At 46.2% G+C, this 22,542-nt stretch overlaps 1 protein-coding gene across 3 annotated transcripts in view; it reads left to right on the plus strand.

The window, feature by feature from the left end:
* lhx6a (LIM homeobox 6a) overlaps positions 1-22,300 on the plus strand; it is a 70,591-nt gene extending 48,291 nt beyond the window's left edge. For all 3 annotated transcript variants that reach the window (XM_073052537.1, XM_073052538.1, XM_073052539.1), the window contains 4 exons: positions 7,208-7,308; positions 7,765-7,860; positions 12,970-13,144; positions 16,869-22,300. In XM_073052537.1, the coding sequence (XP_072908638.1) occupies positions 7,208-7,308; positions 7,765-7,860; positions 12,970-13,144; positions 16,869-16,948 (452 nt within the window). In that variant the 3' untranslated portion in view covers positions 16,949-22,300. The remainder of the gene's footprint in view (positions 1-7,207; positions 7,309-7,764; positions 7,861-12,969; positions 13,145-16,868) is intronic.
* Positions 22,301-22,542: the final 242 nt, after the last annotated feature.

Raw genomic sequence — 22,542 nt, forward strand, 5'->3', positions numbered from 1 at the left:
AGGGAGAGGAGAACCAGAAGGAGGTGATGGGCCTTGTGGCAGGAGCAGAGGAGGCCACGTATTGCCATATTGGAATGGGAATCTACTGTCACGATGAGGCCACACTCAGGCTGCAGGAGCAACACCTTGTGTTTGGTCTGGGTAGCCTCCAAACTGATGGTGTTGACATCGATTTCTCGAACTTCCGGAAATTCCACATTCCCCATTCCAGAAAGTAATAGCAATGACACTCATTTCTGCCACTTAACAGTCTTTCATTTCTGGCATTCTGTTAGTGTCTTCCACAGTGAAAACTGGCGTAAAATGCTTATTGAGGTTCTTCACAATTTCTTTGTCCGCCATTACTTCCTCTCCAGTGTCATTTTCCAGTGGTCTGATATCCACATTCATCTCTCTTTGACTTTTGATAGATATGAAAAAAAACGTTTGCTATCCTCTTTTATATTATTGGCTAGCTTACCTTCTAATTTCATCTTTTCTCTCTTTATGGCTTTTTAGTTGCCTTCTGTTTTTAAAAGCTTCCCAATCATCTACCTTCCTGCTACTTTTTGCTATATTAGAATTGTATGCTGTCTTTGTCTACCCTTGTCAGCCATAGTTGCCTCATCCCTGTCTTTGGAATATCTCTTTGGGATGTGTCTTTTCTGCACCTTCCATATTAAAGTCAAAGTCAAAATAAAATTTATTATCAGAGTACTTGTCACCACATCCTTTTTCTGTGGAGTGGGCATACTTAGCAAATTTATAGAACAGTAACTGAACAGGATCAAGGTTTTTAATAACATCCCGAATCTCCACAGACTCCTAAGGAAGTAGAGGCACTGTTGTGCATTCTTTGCAATTATATGATGGGTCTAGGGTAGGTCCTCTGAGATAGTGACACCCAGGAATTCAAAGTTACTGGCTGTCTCCACCTTTGATCCTCCGATCATTACTGGCTCATGGACCTCTGGTTTCCCTCTCCTGACATCTGCAATCAATTCCTTGGTCTTATTGACATCGAGTGAGAGGTTAACTGTTCTGCCTTCGTCTTGCTAGTGTTCCCTTCCAGTCAACTTCGGCCAGCTCCTGTCTCTTGCCTTTGTAAATCCCTTTACTCCATTATAATACTGAAACATTTGATTTCATCTTCTCCTTCTCAAACTGCAGGGCGAAGTCTATCATGTTATGATCACTCCCTCCTAAGGGTTCCTTCACCTGAAGCTCTCTAATCAAACCTGGATCACTGCATAGCACCATATACAGAATGTCATCTCCCTGGTAAGCTCACCACAAGCTCCTCTAAAAAGCTATCTCATAGCCATTCTACAATTCCCTCTCTTCGAATCAAATGGATTTTCCCTGCAAACTGAAATCCCCATAATTATTACAACATTGCCCTTATTACATGCCTTTTCTATCTCCCATTGCAATTTGTAGCCCACATCGTGGCTGCTGTTTGGGGGCCTGTATATAATTCTCATCAGGGTCTTTTTACTCTTGCAATTTCTTTGCTCTACCCATAAGGATCCCACATCTTCTAATCCTATGTCATCTTTCTTGAGGATTTGTTTTAAATTTTTACCAACAGAACCACCTCATACCCTCTCCCTACCAGCCTGACCTTTTGTTACATTGTTGGATGTTAAGCTTCCAACAATGGTCTTCTTTCAGCCATGACTTGGAGATGCCCACAACATCATACCTGCTGATCTCTAACTGCACCACAAGATCATCTATTTTACACTGCGTGCATTCAAATCTAACACCTTTAGTTCTGTGTTCATCACCTATTTTGATTTTGGCTGGGTGTCTCCTTCAGGCCCACAGAATCTGCTTTCTGCTCTAATTATGGGGTCTCCTATCACTACCGCACTCCTCTTCTCCCTTCCTTTCTCAGTGCCAGAGATGTAGTTGTTGTGGCTTCTCCTTGGTAGGTTGTCTCCCTCAATAGTACCCAAAGTGGTAAACTTATTGTTGAGGGGAACGGTCACAGGGGAACTCTGCACTGGCTGCCCATTCCCTTTCCCACTCCTGACAGACACCCAGTTACCTGCCTCCCTGTAGCTCCTATCTATCACCTCCTCATTCTCCCACATGAGCCAAAGGTCACCCAGTTCCTTAACATGTTCTCTAGCGAGGTAAAAGAATACAAATCAGACAGAGTAAAAAGTAAATAAATAATACGATACAACTCATGTTACAGTCTTTGAAAGTGAGTCCACGGGTTGCGGCGTCAGTCCAGTTTTGAGATGAGTGAAGTTGGCCTGATGTTTGTAGAGTAATAATTGTTCCTGAACCTGTGGTTTGGGACCTAAGGCTCCTGTACCTTCTTCCTGATGATAGTGATGAGAAGAGAGCATGTCCTGGATGGTGGGGTCCATGATGATGGATGCTGCTTTCTTATGATAGCACTCCATGTAAATGTGCTCAGTAATGGAGAGAGCTTTGCCTGTGATGGACTGGGCTGCGTACTCTACTTTTTGTAGACAATGTTGCACTGTAAATGCACAGTGGACCCTGTCCACAGCCTCCACATCTTCCTACACAGTGAGGACATTGTGATTGTGCAACAGGATGTATTCGATATAGATTGAGCAAAAACCTGGCAAGTGGAGTTCACTGTGAAGATCAAGCACATCAATAAGAGGAATCAAAAGGCAGTTGATTTATCTCCCTGGAGAGTGATTGGAATTAAGCGAGAGACAGAGAGATCGAAATGTTCTTGCACATAGATCACAAAAGATTATCAGGCAAGGGCAGCAGGAGCCCAGAAGGCAAGTGGTGTACTGACATTTATTGCAAGAATGTTGGAACTTAGTTTTATTAGGAATGTTCATGTACTGGAGAGGCTATACTTGAAATACTGTGCAGAATCAGGTTTATTATCACTGACATGTATCATGAAATTTGTTTTATTGTGCCAGTAGTACAGTGCAATACATAAAATATACTTAAATTACAAGATGTCCTGGGTGATGGATTCCCCCGTTTTGAGGCATCACCTTTGGAAGGTCTCCTGGATGCTGGGCAGGCCAGTGTCCGTATTGGGGCTGGCTGAGTTTACAACTTTCTGCAGCATTTTCTGATCCTATAGACTGCCACCCCCCCCCCCCCCACCCCCATACCAGACAGTGATGCAGCCTCTCAGAATGCTCTCCACGGTACATCTGTAGAAATTTGCAAGAGTCTTTGGTAGCATACCAAATCTTATCAAACTCCTAATGAAATATAGATACTGGTGTGGCTTCTTTGTGATGGCATCGACATGTTGGGCCCAGGACAGATCTTGAGTGATGTTGACACCCAGGAATTTGAAACTGCTCACCCTTTGCTCTGCTAACCCCATAGCCAGATAGCCAATTAGTAAAGGATATAGCAGCATGGAGGATTATACTGTACTATATGAAGGGTTGAGGGTTACTGGCGGAGGAGGGACTATGGAGCTGAAAGATGACTGAATCGCAGAGGGGACTTGATGGGCCGAATAGCCTAATTCTGCTTCTGTATTGAATGATCACTGGAGACAGTCCAAAAGATATTCAATAGGCTAATTTCTGGGAAGAGAGAATTGTCGTGTCACTCGCAGATAAAGAAATAAGGTCTGTACTCTGCGGAGTTGGGAAGAATGAGAGGTGGCTGGACTGAGAGATAATGTCCCGAGAGGGCACTTTGGGGCAGGGTAGTGGGAGAGTCTTGGACAAGGTGAGATAGATACAAGGTAAGGGGCAATCACTGAAGCCTGAAGAATGAAGGGGCTTCTTCTCACAGAGGATGGTAAATCTGTGGAATTCATTGCTGTAGACGGCTGTGGAGGCCAAGTCATTGAGAAGGTTTGAAGCAGAAGTTGATTAGTCAGAGCCTCAAAGGTTATCAGGAGAAGGCAGGAGAATGGGGTTGAGAGAAAAAATAAATCAGCCATAATCGATTGAGAGAGTAGGTTTGATGGGCCAAATGGTCTAGTTCTGCTTCTATGTCTTGTGGGTAGACACCCATAACAGCAGTGGCTCATTGAGACATTGGGAGCTATGTTTCAGTGACCAAGATTCTGTGAATAACTGTGAGAAAGTGTTTGTGTTTGAGCATCTCAGGAGGAAAGGAGCTAACAGAGCACCTCAGTTCCAACCCTCTGCCATGTGTTTACCGACACACTTCATCTGTTAGTGCTGTGAGTCACAGGAGAGCGTGGGTCAGCATTCCCAATGGAGAGAGAGATTGACTGGAGTCAGAAGTCCTTCAGGGATGAAAGTGGGGACAAATCAAGTCAAGGCAATTGACAGAAAGGAGGCTTGTATTCACAAATAGAAGCCTACACTGTTCGAGCAGACCAAGAAACAGCCCATGTTGGCCAAATATTTCTTTGGTGTCATGGCGATAGATGCATTGGCCAGAGTCTTAGCCCACAGACGCATTCATCTTGAAATTTGATCCCAGCCAGACCTCTCCACATTTGATCTGCTTCTGAAAGGCAGTGCTCTGAGCCAAACTCGGAAACCTGTTGTAATTCATGCAGGTGATGCCTGATGAAAATAACATGGCTGTTTGTGATTACAATTGAAAAGAAAATTCTGTGCAAAATTATAGAAAGACTCAGCTCTTTGCAATGTCCAGCAGACGGATGAGTTTAATCCTTTATTTTAAGACCATGAAACACAGGAGTGCTATTCAGCCATTCAGATCAATGAGTCCATTCCATGATGGCTGATTTATTACCCCTCTCAATCCCACTCTCCTGCCTTCTGCCCATAACCTTTGCTCTGACTAATCAAGAACCTGTCAACTTCTACTTTAAATATATCCAATGACAGACCTCCACAGCCGTCTGTGGCAATGAATTCCAAGAGCCACCACCCTCTGGATAAAGAAACACTGCCTCATCTGTTCCTAATGGATGTCCCTCTATTCTGAGGGTGTACCCTCTGGCCCTAGACTCACCCTCAATAGGAAACGGCCTCTCCACATCCATTCTATCTAGGCCTTTCAATATCTGATAGGCTTCAATGAGATCCCTCCCTCATTTTTCTAAACTCCAGTGAGTACAGGCCCAGACATCAACTGCTCCACATACATTAACCCTTTCATTCCTGGGGTTATTCTCGCGAGCCTCCTGGACCCTCTCCAATGCCTGTACATCTTTTCTTAGATCATCATCATTATGTGCCATGTCATGGTCTTTCCATGATTGCTCTTGTCAAATTTTTCTTCAGAAGTGGTTTGCCATTGCCTTCTTCTGGGCAGTGTCTTTACAAGATGGGTGACCCAGCCATTATCAATACTCTTCAGAGATCGTCTGCCTGGCGTCAGTGGTTGCATATCCAAGACTTGAGATCCGCACCAGTGACCATCCACCTCTTGCTCCCATGGCTTCATGTGACCCTCATTGCGGTTGGGGGGGGGGGTGGAGTTACTAAGCAGGTGCTACAACAGTAGTGGTTCTTGGGGTGTGGAGGGGTGGGTTAGCGGGTGGAGGTGTTGATCAGCCTTACTGCTTGGGGAGGGTAACTGTTTTTGAATCTGGTGATCCGGTGTGGACGCTACATAACCTCCTCCCTGATGGGAGATGGATAAGCAGACTATGAGGAGGGTGGGTGGGATCCTTCATGATCTTCTCTGGCACCTTTCGGTATATGTGTCCTTGACAGCAGGTAGGCTGGTGCCAGTGATGCGTTGGGCAGTTCTGACTACCCGTTGTAGAGCCTTCCTGACAGCCACAGTGCAGTTTCCGTACCATGCAGTGATGCAGCTTGTTAGCAAAATCTCTACTGCACATCTGTAGAATTAAGGAGTTTCATTAAGAGATTGTGTTCCTGATTGAACCAAATTCTCTGGGCAAAACAAGAGACCAGCAGTTTAACTAAATAACCAGCTCCACATTCAATAGCACCCACATCTGACAGAAGTTCAGTGTGATATTCATTATACGGCCAAGTGGGTAATTAATATATTTTCTTTGAATCAGTTCTACATTAGTGAGAGGCAGCAGCAAAGGCCATTATCATTTCAATTAAGAGATTTATAATTTTAGTTTTGCAAATTGCTTTCAGGACTATTTCTGCTGTGTTAACATCTAATGCACAGCAGAAATGACTGGCTAAAACAAACACCCTCTGTCAGAGAGCTGTGCAACAGTCGCCACACTTATGAGAGAGTTCAGCTTGTAATAACTAGAATCTGGACAGTTCAGGCAAAGCCGTCCTCGCTTGTGGTCATGTACAGAAGCTGTTGGATCAATCTGATTATTTAAATTTTGTGGACAGAGTTTGTTCCTCATTATTTGAAAGGGATCTTCTAGTAGAGATAAGATGTTTGCTCAACACACGCAGAATGCTGGAGGAACTCAGCAGGTCAGGCAGCATCCATGGAAATGAATAAACAGTCAATGTTTTGGGCCAAGACCCTTCTTCAGGATTGGTGTGTCCATGTGTGTGTCCGTGTCCGTGTCTGTGTGTGTCCGTGTCCGTGTGTGTCTGTGTCCGTGTGTGTGTCTGTATCCGTGTGTGTCCGTGTGTGTGTGTGTGTCCGTGTGTGTGTGTGTGTGTGTGTGTGTGTGTGTGTCCGTGCGCGTGTGTGTGTGTGTCTGTGTCTGTGTGTGTGTGTGTGTATGTGTGTGTCCATGTCCGTGTGTGTGCGTGTGTGTGTGTGTCCGTGCGTGTGTGTGTCTGTGTGTGTGTGTGCGTGCGTGCGTGTGTGTGTGTGTGTCTGTGTCTCTGTGTGTGTGTGTGTGTGTCCGTGTCCGTGCATGTGTGTGTCTGTGTCTGTGTGTGTGTGTGTGTGTGTGTGTGTGTGTGTGTCCGTGTCCGTGTCCGTGCGTGTGTGTGTGTGTCTGTGTCTTTGTCTCCGTGTGTGTGTGTGTGTGTGTGTGTCCGTGCGCGCGTGTGTGTGTGTCTGTGTCTGTGTGTGTGTGTGTGTATGTGTGTGTCCATGTCCGTGTGTGTGCGTGTGTGTGTGTGTCCGTGCGTGTGTGTGTCTGTGTGTGTGTGTGCGTGCGTGCGTGTGTGTGTGTGTGTCTGTGTCTGTGTGTGTGTGTGTGTGTCCGTGTCCGTGCATGTGTGTGTCTGTGTCTGTGTGTGTGTGTGTGTGTGTGTGTGTGTGTGTCCGTGTCCGTGTCCGTGCGTGTGTGTGTGTGTCTGTGTCTTTGTCTCCGTGTGTGTGTGTGTGTGTGTGTGTGTCCTTGTGTCCTGACCGAGCTGAACCATCTCATCGACATGCAATTGTTTCTCTGATCCAGGGAATGGGTTGAGCCTGGAGGGAGCTGTGCCCTCGGATCAGGACACTCATCCCAAGCCGGCAAAGAGAGCGCGGACGTCCTTCACGGCAGAGCAGTTACAGGTAGCATTGCGGCACGGATGATTCCTCCTTACTGTGCGCGTCCTCCTCCTCATAAATTTTACAGAACCTTTTCAGGAAACAGAATAGAACAAAAAGATCAGAATTTGATTTAATATCACTGGCATACATTGTGAAATTTGTTGTTTCATAGCAGCAGTACATTGCAACACATAATAATAAAAAGCTATAAATTACAATATTACGAAGAATCTATTTTTTTGAGGCATCGCCCTTTAAAGGGTCCTCAATGCCAGGGAAGCTAGTGTCCATGTATTATACTTTGAAATGTAAAGTGATTGCAGGGTTACTATGCCGAGACAGTGATTGGGGTCAGTTAGACCCAGGGCCGAATGGTTGAAGGGAAGGAGCTGTGTCTGAATCTGGTGGGGACACGATGTTGTGACCGTCCGTTGAACATTACCCTTGCTGACGGTACATTCCTCGCTCTGTGTGCAGGTGATGCAGGCACAGTTTGCACAGGACAACAACCCTGACGCACAAACACTTCAGAAGCTCGCGGACATGACTGGTCTGAGCCGGCGAGTTATCCAGGTACTGGTACACCTGTGTATCGGCGGGCGTGTCACTGGCCACAGGGAACTCTAAATGCCCTGGTTCAAAGGTCAAAGTAACTCTATTATCAAAGTGCATGCACGTCACCATTTACAACCCTGAGGTTCATTTCCTTGTGGGCATTCCTAGTAAATAGTATAGAACACAATAGAATCAATGAAAGGCTGCACGTGACAGGACAGACAAACAGCCAATGTTCAGAAGACAACAAGCTACAAATACAAAATAAATAATAAACAAATAAGCAATAAATATCGAGAACACGGGTTGTAGAGTCCTTAAAAGTGAGTCCATAGGTTGTGGAATCAATTCAGTGTTGGGATAAGTGAAGTTATCCACGCTGGTTCCAGAGCCTGACGGTTGAGGGGTGCTAACTGTTCCTGAACCTGGTGGTGTGAGTCCTGAGACCCCTGTACCACCTTCCTGATGGCAGCAGCGAGAAGAGAGCTTGGCCTGGGTGGTAGGGTATGTTGGTGATAGTTGACAGGTCAGGCAGCATCTGTGGAGAGAGAAACAGAGTGAGTGTTTCTTGTTGGCAGATCGAGGGCGGCGCAGTAGATTCAGCCACTTCCAATCAGCCCCAGAGACCCTGCCTGGTCCCAACCTCCAGCAAGGAGGTTGTACGATTCCCCCATGACCCTGTGAGTGTCCCTCGAGGGCCCTGGTTTCCTCGCACATCCCAAAGACATGTGTTAGTGGGTTACATGGACACGACAAGTGTGTGAATTAGGGGCAGAACCTGGGATGGGGGGAAATTGTTGGGAATGTGGGGAGAATGAAATCGGATCAGTGGAAATGGATGTTTAAAGACTAGCTTTACTTACCACACGTACATTGAAACACAGAGGGAAATGTGTTGTTTGCGTCAAATAAAAGCAGAGAGGATGCACTGGGGGCAGCCTACAAGTGTCATTGTGCCTCCGACACCGACATAGCTCGCCCACAAATTACTAATCCTAAACTATACAGCCTTGGAACATGGGAGGACACCAGAGCACCTGGAGGAAACCCATGTGGTCATGAACTTCCTGCAGACAATGGTGGGAATTGAACCTCTATTGGTGATTTCTGGCACTGTGAAGCAATTGCACTAACTGCTACGCTACCGTGTCACTTGTACCACGTTCATATTCAACACTCACCCTGTGGGCTTTTCCTTGTTGTATGACCTGATGATGTAATAGAGTCACATAATCATAGAACACTACAGCACAGAAACAGGACCTTCAGCCCATCTAGTCCATGCCAAACCCTTAATCTGCCAAGTCGCATTGACCTGTAGCCAGACCTTAGCCCTGCATACCCCTCCCATCCATGTACCTATCTAAACTTCTCTTAAACTTTGAAATTGACCCTGGTTCACCCGGAGAGTGTTGCTCAGATTTTTCTCTGTTTTGGAGGTGGACTTGGACTATAGACTCTTTTTTTCTAGTCTTACTGTTTCTATATTCTGTGTTTTCTCACCTGATCTTCTCAGTTTTTTGTGTGGGAGGAGGGATTTGGAGGTTGATGTGTCTCATCCATTTTGTTTGTTTTCAAAAATTTTATATACATACACACATACATATAGGAGGAGGAATTTGGGAGTCAATGTACCTATTCCATTTTTTGTTAGTTATTTTTGCGACGATGTGGGGTTTGGGGGTTGATGATCGTGCTGCCTTTCTTTTCTTCCGTGGTTTCATGGCTACCCGGAGAACTGAAGGATTTCAGAGTCGTATTCTTTGATAATAAATGAACCTTTGAACTTTTGCATTCACTGTTTCCACTGACAGCTTGTTCTACACTGTCACCCCCCCCCCCCCCGAGTGAAGTTCCCCCTCATGTTCTCCTTAAACATTTCACCTTTAATCCTTAGCCCGTTAGCTCCATTTGTAGTCTCATCCAATCTCAGTGGAAAAGCCCGACTTGCATTTACCCTACCTATACCCCTCATCATTTTGTATACCTCTATCAAATCTCCCCTTAACCTTAATATTCTAGGGAATAAAGTCCTAACCTGTTCAATCTTTCCCTATAACTCAAGTTCTCACGTCCCGGCAACATCATTGTAACTTTTCTCCGTACTCTTTCAGTCTTATTTCCATCTTTCCTGTAAGTGGGTGAACGAAACTGCACACAACACTCCAAACTAGGCCTCACCGAGGTTTTATACAATTTCAATAGAACATTCCAACTTTGTACTCACTACATTGATTCATGATGGCCAATGTGCCAAAAGCTTTCTTTATGGCCCTATCTACTTGTGACGCCACTTCCAATGAATCATCTACCTGTGTCCCCGGATCCCTTTGTTCTACCACACTCCTCAGTGCCCTGCCGTTCACTGTGTCCTACTGAACACCTCACCTCACACTTGTCTGCACTATACTCCAAGTGCCATTTTACAGCATTTTTTCCAGCTGGTTCAGACCCTGCTGCAAGTTTTGATCGTCGTCTTCACTGTCCAGTACACCCCCAGACGATGTCATCTGCAAATTTGCTGATCCAGTTTACCACGTTATCATCCAGATCATTGATATAGATGACAAATGACAAAGGACCCAGCACCGAGCCCTGCACCACATCACCAGTCACAGTCCTGCAGTCAGAGAGGCAACCATCCACAATACCTTTCTGGTTTCATCTGCTAAAGAAATTCCTCCTCATCTCTGGGACATCCTTCTATTCTGAAGCTGTGTCCTCTGGTCCTAGACTCACCCACTATAGGAAACATCCTCTCCAGATACAACTATTATTTTGTGAAACTTCCACTTCCTCATGCACTTCCTCTGCGACAGTGATAACTTGCTTCCACTATGGTCTTGCTTTCCTGGAGCATAGAAGATTGACAGGAAATTTGACAGAGGTACACGGTTATGGGGGGTATAGAATGTGTAAGTTCATGCAGACTTCTCCATGGAGTTTGGGTGAGACTACAACTAGAGGTCACGGGTTAAGGGTGAAAGATGGAAAGTTTAAGGGGAACATCAGGGGAAATTTCTTCACCCAGAGGGTCGTGAGAGTGTGGAGTTGCCAGCACAAGTGGTGGGTGAAAGGGAAGGAAGAGGAGCACCAGAGGGAGATGGTGGGCAGGTCAGGAGAATCAGAATTAGGTTTAGTATCACTGACATGTCATGTGAAATTTGTTGCTTTGTGGCTGCAGTTCAGTGTAATACTGTACATAATAAAACTATGGATTATAATAAAGAAATATACAGTATATATATATGATATGATATATAAATGAAGTAGTCTTCATGGGTTCATTGTCTATTTCAGAAATCTGATGGCAGAGGGGAAGAAGCTGTTCCTAAAACATTAGGTGTGTGTCTTGAGGCTCCTGTACCTCCACCCTGTGGAAGGAGGAGAGGGCATATGCTGGGTGATGGAGGTCCTTTTAGAGGCATTGCCTTTTGAAGGTCTCCTGGATGGTGGGGAGGCTGGTGCCCATGATGGAGCTGGCTGAGTTTACAACTTTCTGCAGCTTTTTCCGATCCTGTACAATGGCTCCTTCACACCAGATGGTGTAGCAACCGGTTAGAATGTTCTCCACATAAATCTATATAAATGTACTAGTCTTTAGTGATATACCAAATCTGCTCAAACTCCTAATGAAGTATAGAAAGGAGGGATAAGCGGGGAGACTGATTTTTACCAACCAGAGCCGTGCAAAGGTTCCCCTGAGCAACTTTCAACTTTCGCGAGAGGTTCTTTTAAACTTCACATCATTTTTATTTGCGTACAGATTTGAAGTTACTGGTGAAGCAGAGAGCGTGAGAGGTACCACTTACACCCTTCCATATTGTGCTGCTGTAGTAGGCAGCCAATTATCTGTAAACAAATCACGAGATGTAAGATTGAAGACGGCCAACCTCAACGTCAAAAGCAAAACCAAGTAAACGTAGTTCCAGGTTTAAATTTACCATTTCACACTAATCAGTAGCTTAATCTATGGTTCTCTTTGATAGTCAAACCACAATCATTAGAGTTTTACTCAAGGGCACAAAAACCAACTGCATGAAAGAAAGATTTCCTGGTCTCAACTACAGGGCATAAGCTGTGATTCATACTTCCAAACTGCAGCAAATACTCTACGTGTGATTATAATTTATTTAAAGATACAGCATGGAACAGGCTCTACCAGTTCTTTGAGCCGAGCCACCAGCAACTCCCGACATAACCCTATCCTAATCATGGGACATTTTACAATGACCAATTAATCTACTGACCCGATGGCTTGGGAATATGGAGGAAACTGCAGCACCTTGAGAAAACCCATGCATTCAACATGGGGGACGTACAGAGGACTCTGGGATTGAATTCCAAATGCTGACGCCCCAAACTGTAATAATGTCGCACCACCGTGGCACCTAACTGTAATGATTTCACTTAATTATGCCCCCTTTGGCATGGATGTGAACACAATACTTGACCTGGCAGTAGGGCCATTGACGTTATAACTCAGAAGTGCATTGGTCACACAAGAGATTCTGCAGATGCTGGAAATCCAGAGCAACCCACACAAAATGCCGGAGGAATTCAGCAGGTCAGGCAGACATCCATGGAGAGGAATAAACAATTGACGTTTCGGGCCAAGGCCCTTTGTCAGGCCACACGGGGTGCTGGGGTAGTGTAGCAGTTAGCGCAACACGATTACAGCTGGGGGGCATCGGAGTCTGGAGATCAATCCTGGCACCCTCTGTCAGGAGTTCGTACGTCCTCCCTGTGGAAGGTGTGAGTTTCCGTTGGCCTCTCCAGAATCCTCTCACGTCCCAGAGACGTACCGGTTGATTGGATTATTGATCATTGTAAATTGTCCTGTGATTAGGAAAGGGTTAAATCGGGGATTGTAGGCAGCGTGGCTTGTCGGGCTGGAAGGGGCTATTTCGCACTGTATCCTTAAATAGATAAAATAAATCAGGACCCTTCATCCGCTCAAAACACTGACTGTTTACTCCTGTCCATAGCTGCCAGCTGACCAGCCGAGTTCCTCCAGCATCTTGTGTGCGCTGCTCAAGAATTCCATCATCTGCTGACCCTCTTGTGTTTCTGAGTACGCTCCTGTGTCTTGTCATGTGGTGCGCCATGATGTGTCGTATCTTGCAGGTCTGGTTTCAAAACTGCAGAGCGCGACACAAAAAGCACACGCCCCAGCATGCTGTCGGCCAGCCTGGTCCCCCTCGGTCTCGCCTCCCTCCGTCCCTACCGGAGGACCTTCACTACCAGGCTTTCGGTCATCACGAGCGGACCAGGATGGTGGCGCTACACGGATACGTGGAGAGTAAGTACATATCACGTTCGCCCTTGACAAAATGTTTAGAGTACAATGGCCCACTGCCATTTTCTTCCAAAATGTCTTAAGCTTTTTGCAGATGACGGGGAGGTTGGTGGAGTTGTGGACAGTGTAGAAGGTTGTCGTTGGTTACAAAGGGTCATTGATAGGATGCAGAGCTGGGCCGAGAAACGACAGATGGAGTTCAACCCAGGGAAGTGTGAACTGATATTATTTTTGTAAGTTCGAGCTTGAAGGCAGGTACAAGGTTATTGGCAGGATTCTTAGTTGTGTGGAGGAACAGAGGGATCTTGGGGTCCACATGCATAGATCGCTCAAAAGTTGCTGCACAAGTTGATTGGAGCAACTGTACACGGTGCTCCCAGTGTGGCCCAGCCAGCCTTTTATACAACATCTAATCCTGCACTATTCTCACCAGCTCTCTCCAGACCACTCACCTGTACACTGGATACAATTTGTAGAGGCCAATTAACCTATTGGTCTGCTCGCCTGCACCCAGGAGCAACCCACCTGATCCCAGGGAAACGTGCCAGCTCCACAGGGGTCACTGGAAGTCGGAATGAGCCCCTGTCGCTAGAATTCTGAGGCAGCCGCTCTATCAGCTGCATTACTGGGCCCACACAGGAAAAGCACAGGGAAAAACCACCCCATTGGGAATGGCTGAATTGGTTGCATAGAGTCGCAACGATCCTCCATTCACCTTTGAATTATGCCCCTTGGCATCTGCCATTTCCACCCTGGGAAGAAGTCGCCAGCTGTTCTCCCTATCAATGCCTCTTATCATCTCTCATCCTCCTTCGTTCCAAAGAGAAAAGCCCTAGCTCGCTCGTAAGATGTGTTCTCTAATCCAGGCAGCATCTCTGCACCCTCTCTAAAACTTCCACATCCTTCCTGTCATGAGGCGACTGGAAGTGAACACAATATTCCAAGGATTGTAGGGAATTTCGGTTGTCTCTGATGTACCCGCCACTACCATAACCCCAGCAGCACATTCCACACACTTCCTGTGAAAAACAGCTACTCCTGACATCCCCCCAAAACTTTCCTCCAATCACCTTAAAATTATGCCCCCGCATATTAACCAACCTGGGAAAAAAGTCTCTGGCTCTCCACTCAAGCAATGCTTCTTACAATCTTGTATGTCCTCCTCTCATCCCAGAGTGAAAATCTTGGCTCGCTTAACCTATCCTCATAAACAATGCCTCTAATCAGGCACGACTGATAATTGTAGCCTTTTCCCAGGGTAGGGGAGGGCAGTCTAAAACTAGAGTGCATATGTTTAAAGGGAAAGATTTAGAGTGGCAGCTTTTTTGCACAGGGGGCTGAATATATAGAATGAACTGCCGGGGTGGGGGGGGGGGGGGTGGTACAGACAAGTATATTTACAACAATTTGGGCCTGCTCCTGATGACACCGCCCAGCAGGCAACTCCCCATCTCCACCCAGCTTATAGGATTCATCGTTCACTCATTCCAGACTCGTAGCCTGCAGCCTATTTAACCCCAGTTCTCATCCACATGCAGGCAACTCCTCATCTCCACCCAGCTTATAGGATTCATCGTTCACTCATTCCAGACTTGTGGCCTGCAGCCTATTTAACCCCAGTTCTCATCCGCAGTCCTTGTTCACTAATCGAGCCAGCCAGCTTCAACCAGTTGCCTAGAGGTTTCACTCCCCTGCCTGAAGTTCACCTTGTTGTCTGTTGTCTTTAGTTATGTTTCTTCTTGTTTTGTGACCCCTCGTGACTGACTATTTGGCTATCTATTATTAAATTTATCATCTGTCACTGAATTGTCTACACTGCTGTGCTTTTGGGTCAAGTCTCCTACATTTCCTGACACAGCTTTTAAAAGATAGTTGGACAGGTAGATGGGTAGGAAAGATTTAGGGGGAATGGGGAAAAGGTGAGCAAATGAGATGAGCTTTGGTTAGCATAGAGACTTTGGGCTGAAGGGCCTGTTTTCTTGCTGTGAATCTGGGATTAGTGTCGACAGGTGTATGGTGGTACATGTCAGAGGGCCAGACGACTCCAGGAATCTATTACAGTTCAACCTACATTTACAAACACCACACTCAAAATGCTGGAGGAACTCACCAGGTCAGGCAATATCTGTGGAGGGGATAGACAGTCAATGTTTCAGGCTGTGACCCTTCATCAGGACTGGAAAGGAAGGGGGAAAGAATCCCAAATAAGAACTTTGGGGGTTGGGGGAGGAGGACAAGCTGGCAGGTGATTGTTGAGACCAGGTGAGGGGGAAGTTGGTGGGGGGGGGGGGGGTGAAGTGAGAACCGGGGAGGTGATGGGTGTAAGAAATAAAGGAGTCTGATTGGACAGGAGAGTGGACCATGGGAGAGAGGGAAGGATGTGGGGAAGCTGGGTTCCCAGATCTGTTCCCACATCTGTATCCTTGGTTCCCAGATCAGCATCCTGCTTTTCCACTCCTGTATCCTGTATTCTTGCATGTATATATCACAAGAGATTCTGCAGATGCTGAATATCCCGAGCAATACACAGAAAATGCTGGAGGAATTCAGCAGGTCAGGCAGTATCTGTGGAAATGAAAAACCTTCCCCCTTCCTCTCCAGTCCTGATGAAGGCCTCGGCCAAACATCGACTGTTTATTCATTTCCATAGATGCTGCCTGACCTGCTGAGTTCGTCTGGCAGCTTTTTACGAGTGCCTTTGGATTTCCAGCATCTGTAGAATCTCTTGTGTTTATAAAAAAAAACACAGAACACTGGAAATACTTTATCATGTGCAGTTCTGGTCATCTAACTATAAGAAAGAAAAATTTACAAGAATGTTGCCCGGACTTGAGGACCTGAGTTATAGGGAAAGATTGAATAGGGTAGGACTTAATTCCCTAGAGCGTAGGAGAATGAGGGATATTCAACAGAGGTATACAAAATCGAGGGGTATAGATAGGGTAAATGCAAGCAGGCTTTTTCCACTGAGGTTGGGTGGAACCAGATCTAGAGGGCACCGGTTTAGGAGAGCCTGAGGGAGAACTTCTTCACTTGGAGGGTGGGGAGAGTTTGGAACGAGCTGCCAGTAGAAGTGGGTTTGATTGCAACAAGTTTGGATAAACACTTGAATGCAAGGGGTATGGAGAGCTAATATCTGGGTGCAGCTAGATGAGACTAGGCAGAAAGCCAGGCTGGCACAGAGCAGATGGGCTGAAGAGTCTTGAGTGCTCTGACTCTAGGGCTGAGTAGGCAGGCAGCATCTGTGGAGAGAGAATGGGAGGATCCCTACCACCCATCCCACAACCTCTTTGACCCAAGATCATCAGGAAGGAGGTACAGGAGCATCAGGACTAGGACTGTTAGTCTGGGTAACAGCTTCTTCCCTCAGGCTGTGAGGCTAATGAATACCCTGTCACCACCGAGGTCTCGTCACTAGGACAGCGAGCTGTTTACCGTTTACCTGCACTGAACACTGCGTGCATTTTGATTTATATTTTATGAACTTATTTATGGTAATATATTGTTTTATGTGATGTGTGTTGTAGGTGCACTGTGCTCCAGAGGAAAGTTGTTTAGTTTGGTTGTATAAATGTACAATCAGATGACAGTAAGATTGAACGAGTTGATTTTTCGGCATAGTAACAGCTCTGTAATGCCGCACATTCTGTGTTAAGTGTGACTTTACGCTGTGAAATAATTCCCTCCTGCAATGAAATACATTGGGATGTCTTTTCTTTCTTCCAAGGTCATCCATTTTCAGTGTTGACAGCACAGTCAATCCCACATCAAGCATTGGCTCTCCCTCAGCTCCCAATTAGCCGCTGATCCCTCGACCAACAGATCCGGTTTTTGAAGAACAGAAGGATTCATTGATCACGCGCCAAGCAGAAACTCAGTTTGTAAATCCTGTTTGTGTACATTCTTGGTCGTCTGTCAAGATACTCAGACCTGTCGTTACACAGTTTCCATGGCTTGGTTTCCACGTTGTGTTGAATTCAATTCGATATCCGAGGAGTCACTGGGAGGACTCGGCAGGCCAGGCAGTGCCTCTGGAGAGTGCCCACGAGTTCGAGCTGCAAGTGTGTTTGTCATGTGTACATCAAAGTTTACAATGAAATGCACCATTTGTGTCAACAACCATCGCGGTCCGAGGATGTGCTGGAGGCAGCCCGCAAGCGTCACCATAGCCTGCCCACAACTCTCTAACCCCAACCCATATGTCTTTGGAATGAAACCGGAGCACCCTGTTCTCCAAGGAGAATAATCTCTTTCTGTAGCTCAAGTCTTCCGGTCTCGATAACATCCGTGTGAATATTTCCAATTCAGATTCAGTATCACAGGTACATTGAAACATATAGTGAAATGCGTTGTTCACATCAAAAACCAACACCCCCCCCCCGGGGGTGTGCTGGGTGTAGCCACAAGGGTCATGCGCATTCAATCGTCAACATAGCGTACCCACAATGCTGAGTGGGACAACACAGAACACAACAAGCAGCAAAACTTAAAGCCCCGGTTCCTCCCACCCACACACACAGTCCTTTAACCCAGGACAGACCTCCAGCCTCCGGTGGACACGGACTCACACCCACAAACATTGGACTTTGACCCATCCAGCGGTGGGGTCTCAGGTGGGGTCCCCTGTCTCCAGCTCCACTGCAGTGTTTCTCACAAAGAAACAGACTCCCCAGTGTGGAGATGGATCCACTGTCACGAGACTGAAGTCAGTTGGCAAGAAAGCATAGACCATAGATGCAGAAATAAGCCATTCAGCCCATCGAGTCTATTCCGCCATTCCATCATGTCTGATTTATTATCCCTCTCAAACCTAACCCCAATGCTCTGACTAATCAAGATCCTATCAACCTCCACTTTAAATATACCCAATAACTTGGCCTCCACAGTGGTCTGTGGCAATGAATTCCACAGATTCACCACCCTCCACAATCTCTTCAGTTATCTCTTTCAGAACCCTGAGATGTAGTCCAACTGGTCCATGTGACTTGTCTTCCTTCAGACCTTTCAGCGGGAGCTGAACCCAGATCACTGATTGCAGGTGCTACACTCACTTTACTGTCCTTTGTGTCTAATTATCAGAACTGAGTGTTGGCCAAAGGAGGTGGTTCATCACATCATCCTTAGTATTGCATTAGCAATACTTTGTAGGAGGAGCTGAGAAGAGTTTGAACTCGTTTTCACTTCCGTCATTTGTATAATTTCCCTTTTAGAGAACTAAAGTACGGAGGGAAAAAAAGCATTTCAGGATGTATATTGTATACATTTCTCTGACATTAAATTGGACCTTTGAAGTTCAGCTTGGTGACTCTTCTTAAGCCCCATTAATCCAACTAGGGCCCAGGCTGCCGGCAGCCGCTCTCCAGGGTCCTCTGTCCTGGGCCAGTCTTTCACATTGTCTCCAGGTGTAGCCCATCTTCTTGGTGTACCCATCTTCTCCCAGGGATGAGGCCTTCAGAGCTTCTGTAGCTCTGGGTTTTTACAGGATGAGGTTGCTGGACGCATGTTGAACCCTCCTCCTTTCTCAGCCAGATTCGGGACTGTCCATGTTACAGGGGCTCTCTCTGTCTCAAAGATGTTTATAACCTGTCACCTCTGTCCCAGCCCATCTTACAAATGGACCGTTATTCTCGTGCTTCCTTTGAGTATTTTGGCAATCCAGCCTCCCCTAGTCTTCCTTCAATGCCTAGTTCCACATTAAAGATTAAAGATTCACTTTATTTGTCACATGTACATCGAAACATACAGTGAAATGCATCATTTGTGTCACTGACCAACACAGTTTGGTAGCGTAGCACCATTACAGCTTGGGGCATCAGAGTTCAGCGCCCTCTGTAAGGATTTTGTACATCCTCCGCGTGAGTGCATGGGTTTCCTCCACATGCTCTGGTTTCCTCCCACAGTCCAACGTTGGCCATTGTAAATTGTCTGTGATGAGGCCAGGGTTAAATAGTTGTGTTGCTGGGTCAGAATAGCCTGCTCTGCTCTGCATTGTATCTCTAAACGAAGTAAAATGTGTCGCCACGCTTCTGGCACCAACATGGCATGCGCACAACTTACTAACTCTACCCTGTACGTCCGTGGACTGTGGGAGGATACCAGAGCACCTGGAGGAAACCCACACAGTCACGGGGAGAATGTACAAACTCCTCACAGTCAGCAGTGGGAATTGAACCCCGATCGCTGATTACAGATGCTGTAAAGTGTTTCACTAACCACTACGCTACTGTGCTACGTAGTAAAGCAGAAATATTCCTTCTGTCTTTCTCACCTTGTCTCATCCTTTCTGTTCCCAGGAAAATGTTAAAGAGAGCTCCCTCCATCCTCTTTACCCCTCACTGACACCAGTACCACGGTGAGCTCCTTTTTGCCAGCAGATGTGTTGAATTGGCGAGACCCAAGGTTAGGATAACAAACCCCTTTAAATCTGTTTTAGAACATGCACTGTAGAACACCACAGCACAGTATAGGTGCTTCGGCCATAATGTTGTACTGACCTTGTAACCCACTCTGAGATCAATCTAACCCTCCCCTCCTACATGGTCCTGCATTTTTCTATCATCCATGTGCCTATCAGAGTCTCATAAATGTCCTTAATGTATCTATTTATTTTTTTCATTTAGAGATACAACGTGGAATAGACCCTTCTGGCCCATTGAGCTGTGCTGCCCAGCAAACCACCTATTTAACCCTTGCCCAATCACAGGACAATTTACAATGAACAATTAACTTACTAACTGGTACGTCTTTGGACTGTGGGAGGAAACCAGAGCACCCGGAGGAAACCCATGTGGTAACGGGGAGGAACATATCAACTCCTTACAGTGGAAGCTGGAATTGAACTCTGAACTCTGATGCCCCGAGCTATGCTAACTACCGTGACACCCTCTACTGCATCTGCCTCTATCACTGTCCCTGACAGTGCATTCCACACACCCACCACTCTATGTACAAAAAAAACCTTTCCTCTAACTTCCTGCCCCATACCTTCCTCCAGTCACCTTAAAATTATGATCCCCTGTATTAGCCATTTCTGCCCTGGGAAAATGCCTCTGGCTGACCACTTTAATGGAATAAATTGTGGGCTTGCTAGTTTATAAACTCACAACTGAGCCAAATCCACAGAACTCCTCCAAGTTCATGAATTATTCATCACTGGGTATTTTTAGTGAACCACAAACTTCATTTCCTGATGTTTGCTCAGAATCAGAATCCTGTTTAATATCACGGGCATTTGTCGTGAAATTTGTGTTATGGCAGCAATGCATTACAATAATTAGAACTATATAAATTAAATAAGAAATATATATTAAAAATTAAATTTAATAAGTAGTGCAAGAAGAGAACAAAAATAGTGAGGAGGTGTTCATTCAGAAATCTGATGGCGGAGGGGGAGGAAGGAGTTCCTGAAATGCTGAGTATGTGTCCTCAGGCTCTTTGTACCTCCTTGCTGGTATCAATGAGAAGAGGGCATGTCCTAGATGGTGGGGTCCTTAATGGTGGATGCTGTCTTTTTGAGGCATCTCCTATTGAAGGTATCCTGGATGCTGGGGAGCCTGGTGCCCATGATGGAGCTGGCTGAGTTTACAACTTTCTGCAGCTTTTTCCGATCCTGTGCGGTGGCCCCTCCGTACCAGACAGTGATGTAACCAGTACATCTGTAGTAATTTGCTAGTGTCTTTGGTGACATACTAATTCTCCTCATATTCCTAATGAAACGTAGCCGCTTTCGTGCCCTCTTTATAATTGCATCAATATGTTGGACCCAGCATAGATCGTCGGAGATGTTGACACCCAGGAAATTACAGCCGAACACTGCCCTGTGTTTCCAGATGAGGCGACCACATTCCGAAGTCTCAGTAGGGAGGAGCTCGCTGCAGAGGAGGGACAGAAAGTGTTTCAGACAGTAGGTTGAATGCCACTGTCTAATTTGTCCTACAATGTATAATTCATGTGGTACGAATTAGCGTCTGTGTAGAGAAAGAAGCCTAAATTAAATGCTTCCATCTGTTTGGTTCATCATGACAGGAGCATGATGAGGGAGCTTCCCCAGTGGGAGAGTGGGGTTACCCCGAGAGAGAGGATTGTGGGGGGCCTCTGTTGTTATTGACAGACACCACAGATCACAGGCTCGTGCACTGTGGTGGTCTCCGATAGGGCAGTGGTGGGAATCTGATATTCTCCCCGAGGTGATCTAGTTTTAGGATGAAGGAACGTTGCTACAGACTGCTCCCTGTAGGGGAGGAGAGCCCAAATACCTGGCGCACACTTTGCCCACAGTCACCGCATTATAAGTGACCCAAAAGGTTCTGCAGTTGCTGGAAATCTTAGGCAACACGCACAAAATGCAGGGGGAGCTGAGCAGGTCAGGATGCTCCCAGACCCGATGACGGATCAGGGCACCAAAGTCAGCTGTTCATTCCCCTCCATAAATGCTGAGGTAACTGAGCAACACACACATTGCCGGAGGAACTCAGCAAGTCAGGCAGTATCTGTAGGGGAACTGAACACAGAACGCTACAGCACAGAATAGACCCTTCAGCCCAGAATGTTGTGCCAACATTTTAACCTGAGCCAAGGTCAATCTAAACCTTCCCTGCTGGATTACTCTCCACTTCTCTATCATCCATGTGCCTATCCAAGTTTCTTAAATGTCCCCAATGTATCTGCCTCTCGTGCATTTCACTCTTACCTCTCTGAGTAAAAATCTCACCTCTGACATCCCCCTATTCTTTCCTCCAATCACCTTGTATTTTTGTCCCCTCGTATTAGTTTCTTGTTGATATTTCAGGCCAAGACCTTTCAGTAAGACTCTTTAAAAAAAAATAACTGGGCATCTGTAGTGAGAATGAGGCAATCCGGACCAAGGATTGTAGTTACCATGAGCGTGTGAAGTGTCACAGATTTTGGAAGGGAGGGACTGAACCAAGGGAGGACTCTCACAAGAAATGCTGGGGCAACTCAGCAGGTCAGGTAGCATCTATTTCGGGCTGCGACTTTTCCGGTTGGCCCCATGACTCTGCCTGCTCCTGCCCCACTGAACATGTGTCCGCGCACCTCAAGATTTCCAGCATCTGCAGAATCGCTTGTGCTTGTGAGTTGCGGGGTAAATTGTACCGCCCCACCACCAAGAACGTAAGTGAGTCACAGAACAGGGCTGAATTGATGGGAAGGTGGGTGGGGGGGGGGGGGGGGGAAATGGGATCAGTGTGCACGGGAATCTGATGGGTAGCATGAGCTTGATGGGCCAAAGGGCCTGCTTCTATGCTGAATGACTACAAAGACTCTATAAAGCATTAATATCTGATGATCTGATAACAGATACAAGTTAACGTTGTTTATCAGCTACAAGAATAGGGGTCAGGAACCTATGTATGATGCGAGACAAATCACTGGAGGCCACG

This window comes from Hemitrygon akajei, chromosome 7 (assembly GCF_048418815.1).
Source record: "Hemitrygon akajei chromosome 7, sHemAka1.3, whole genome shotgun sequence".
Lineage (NCBI taxonomy): Eukaryota > Metazoa > Chordata > Chondrichthyes > Myliobatiformes > Dasyatidae > Hemitrygon > Hemitrygon akajei.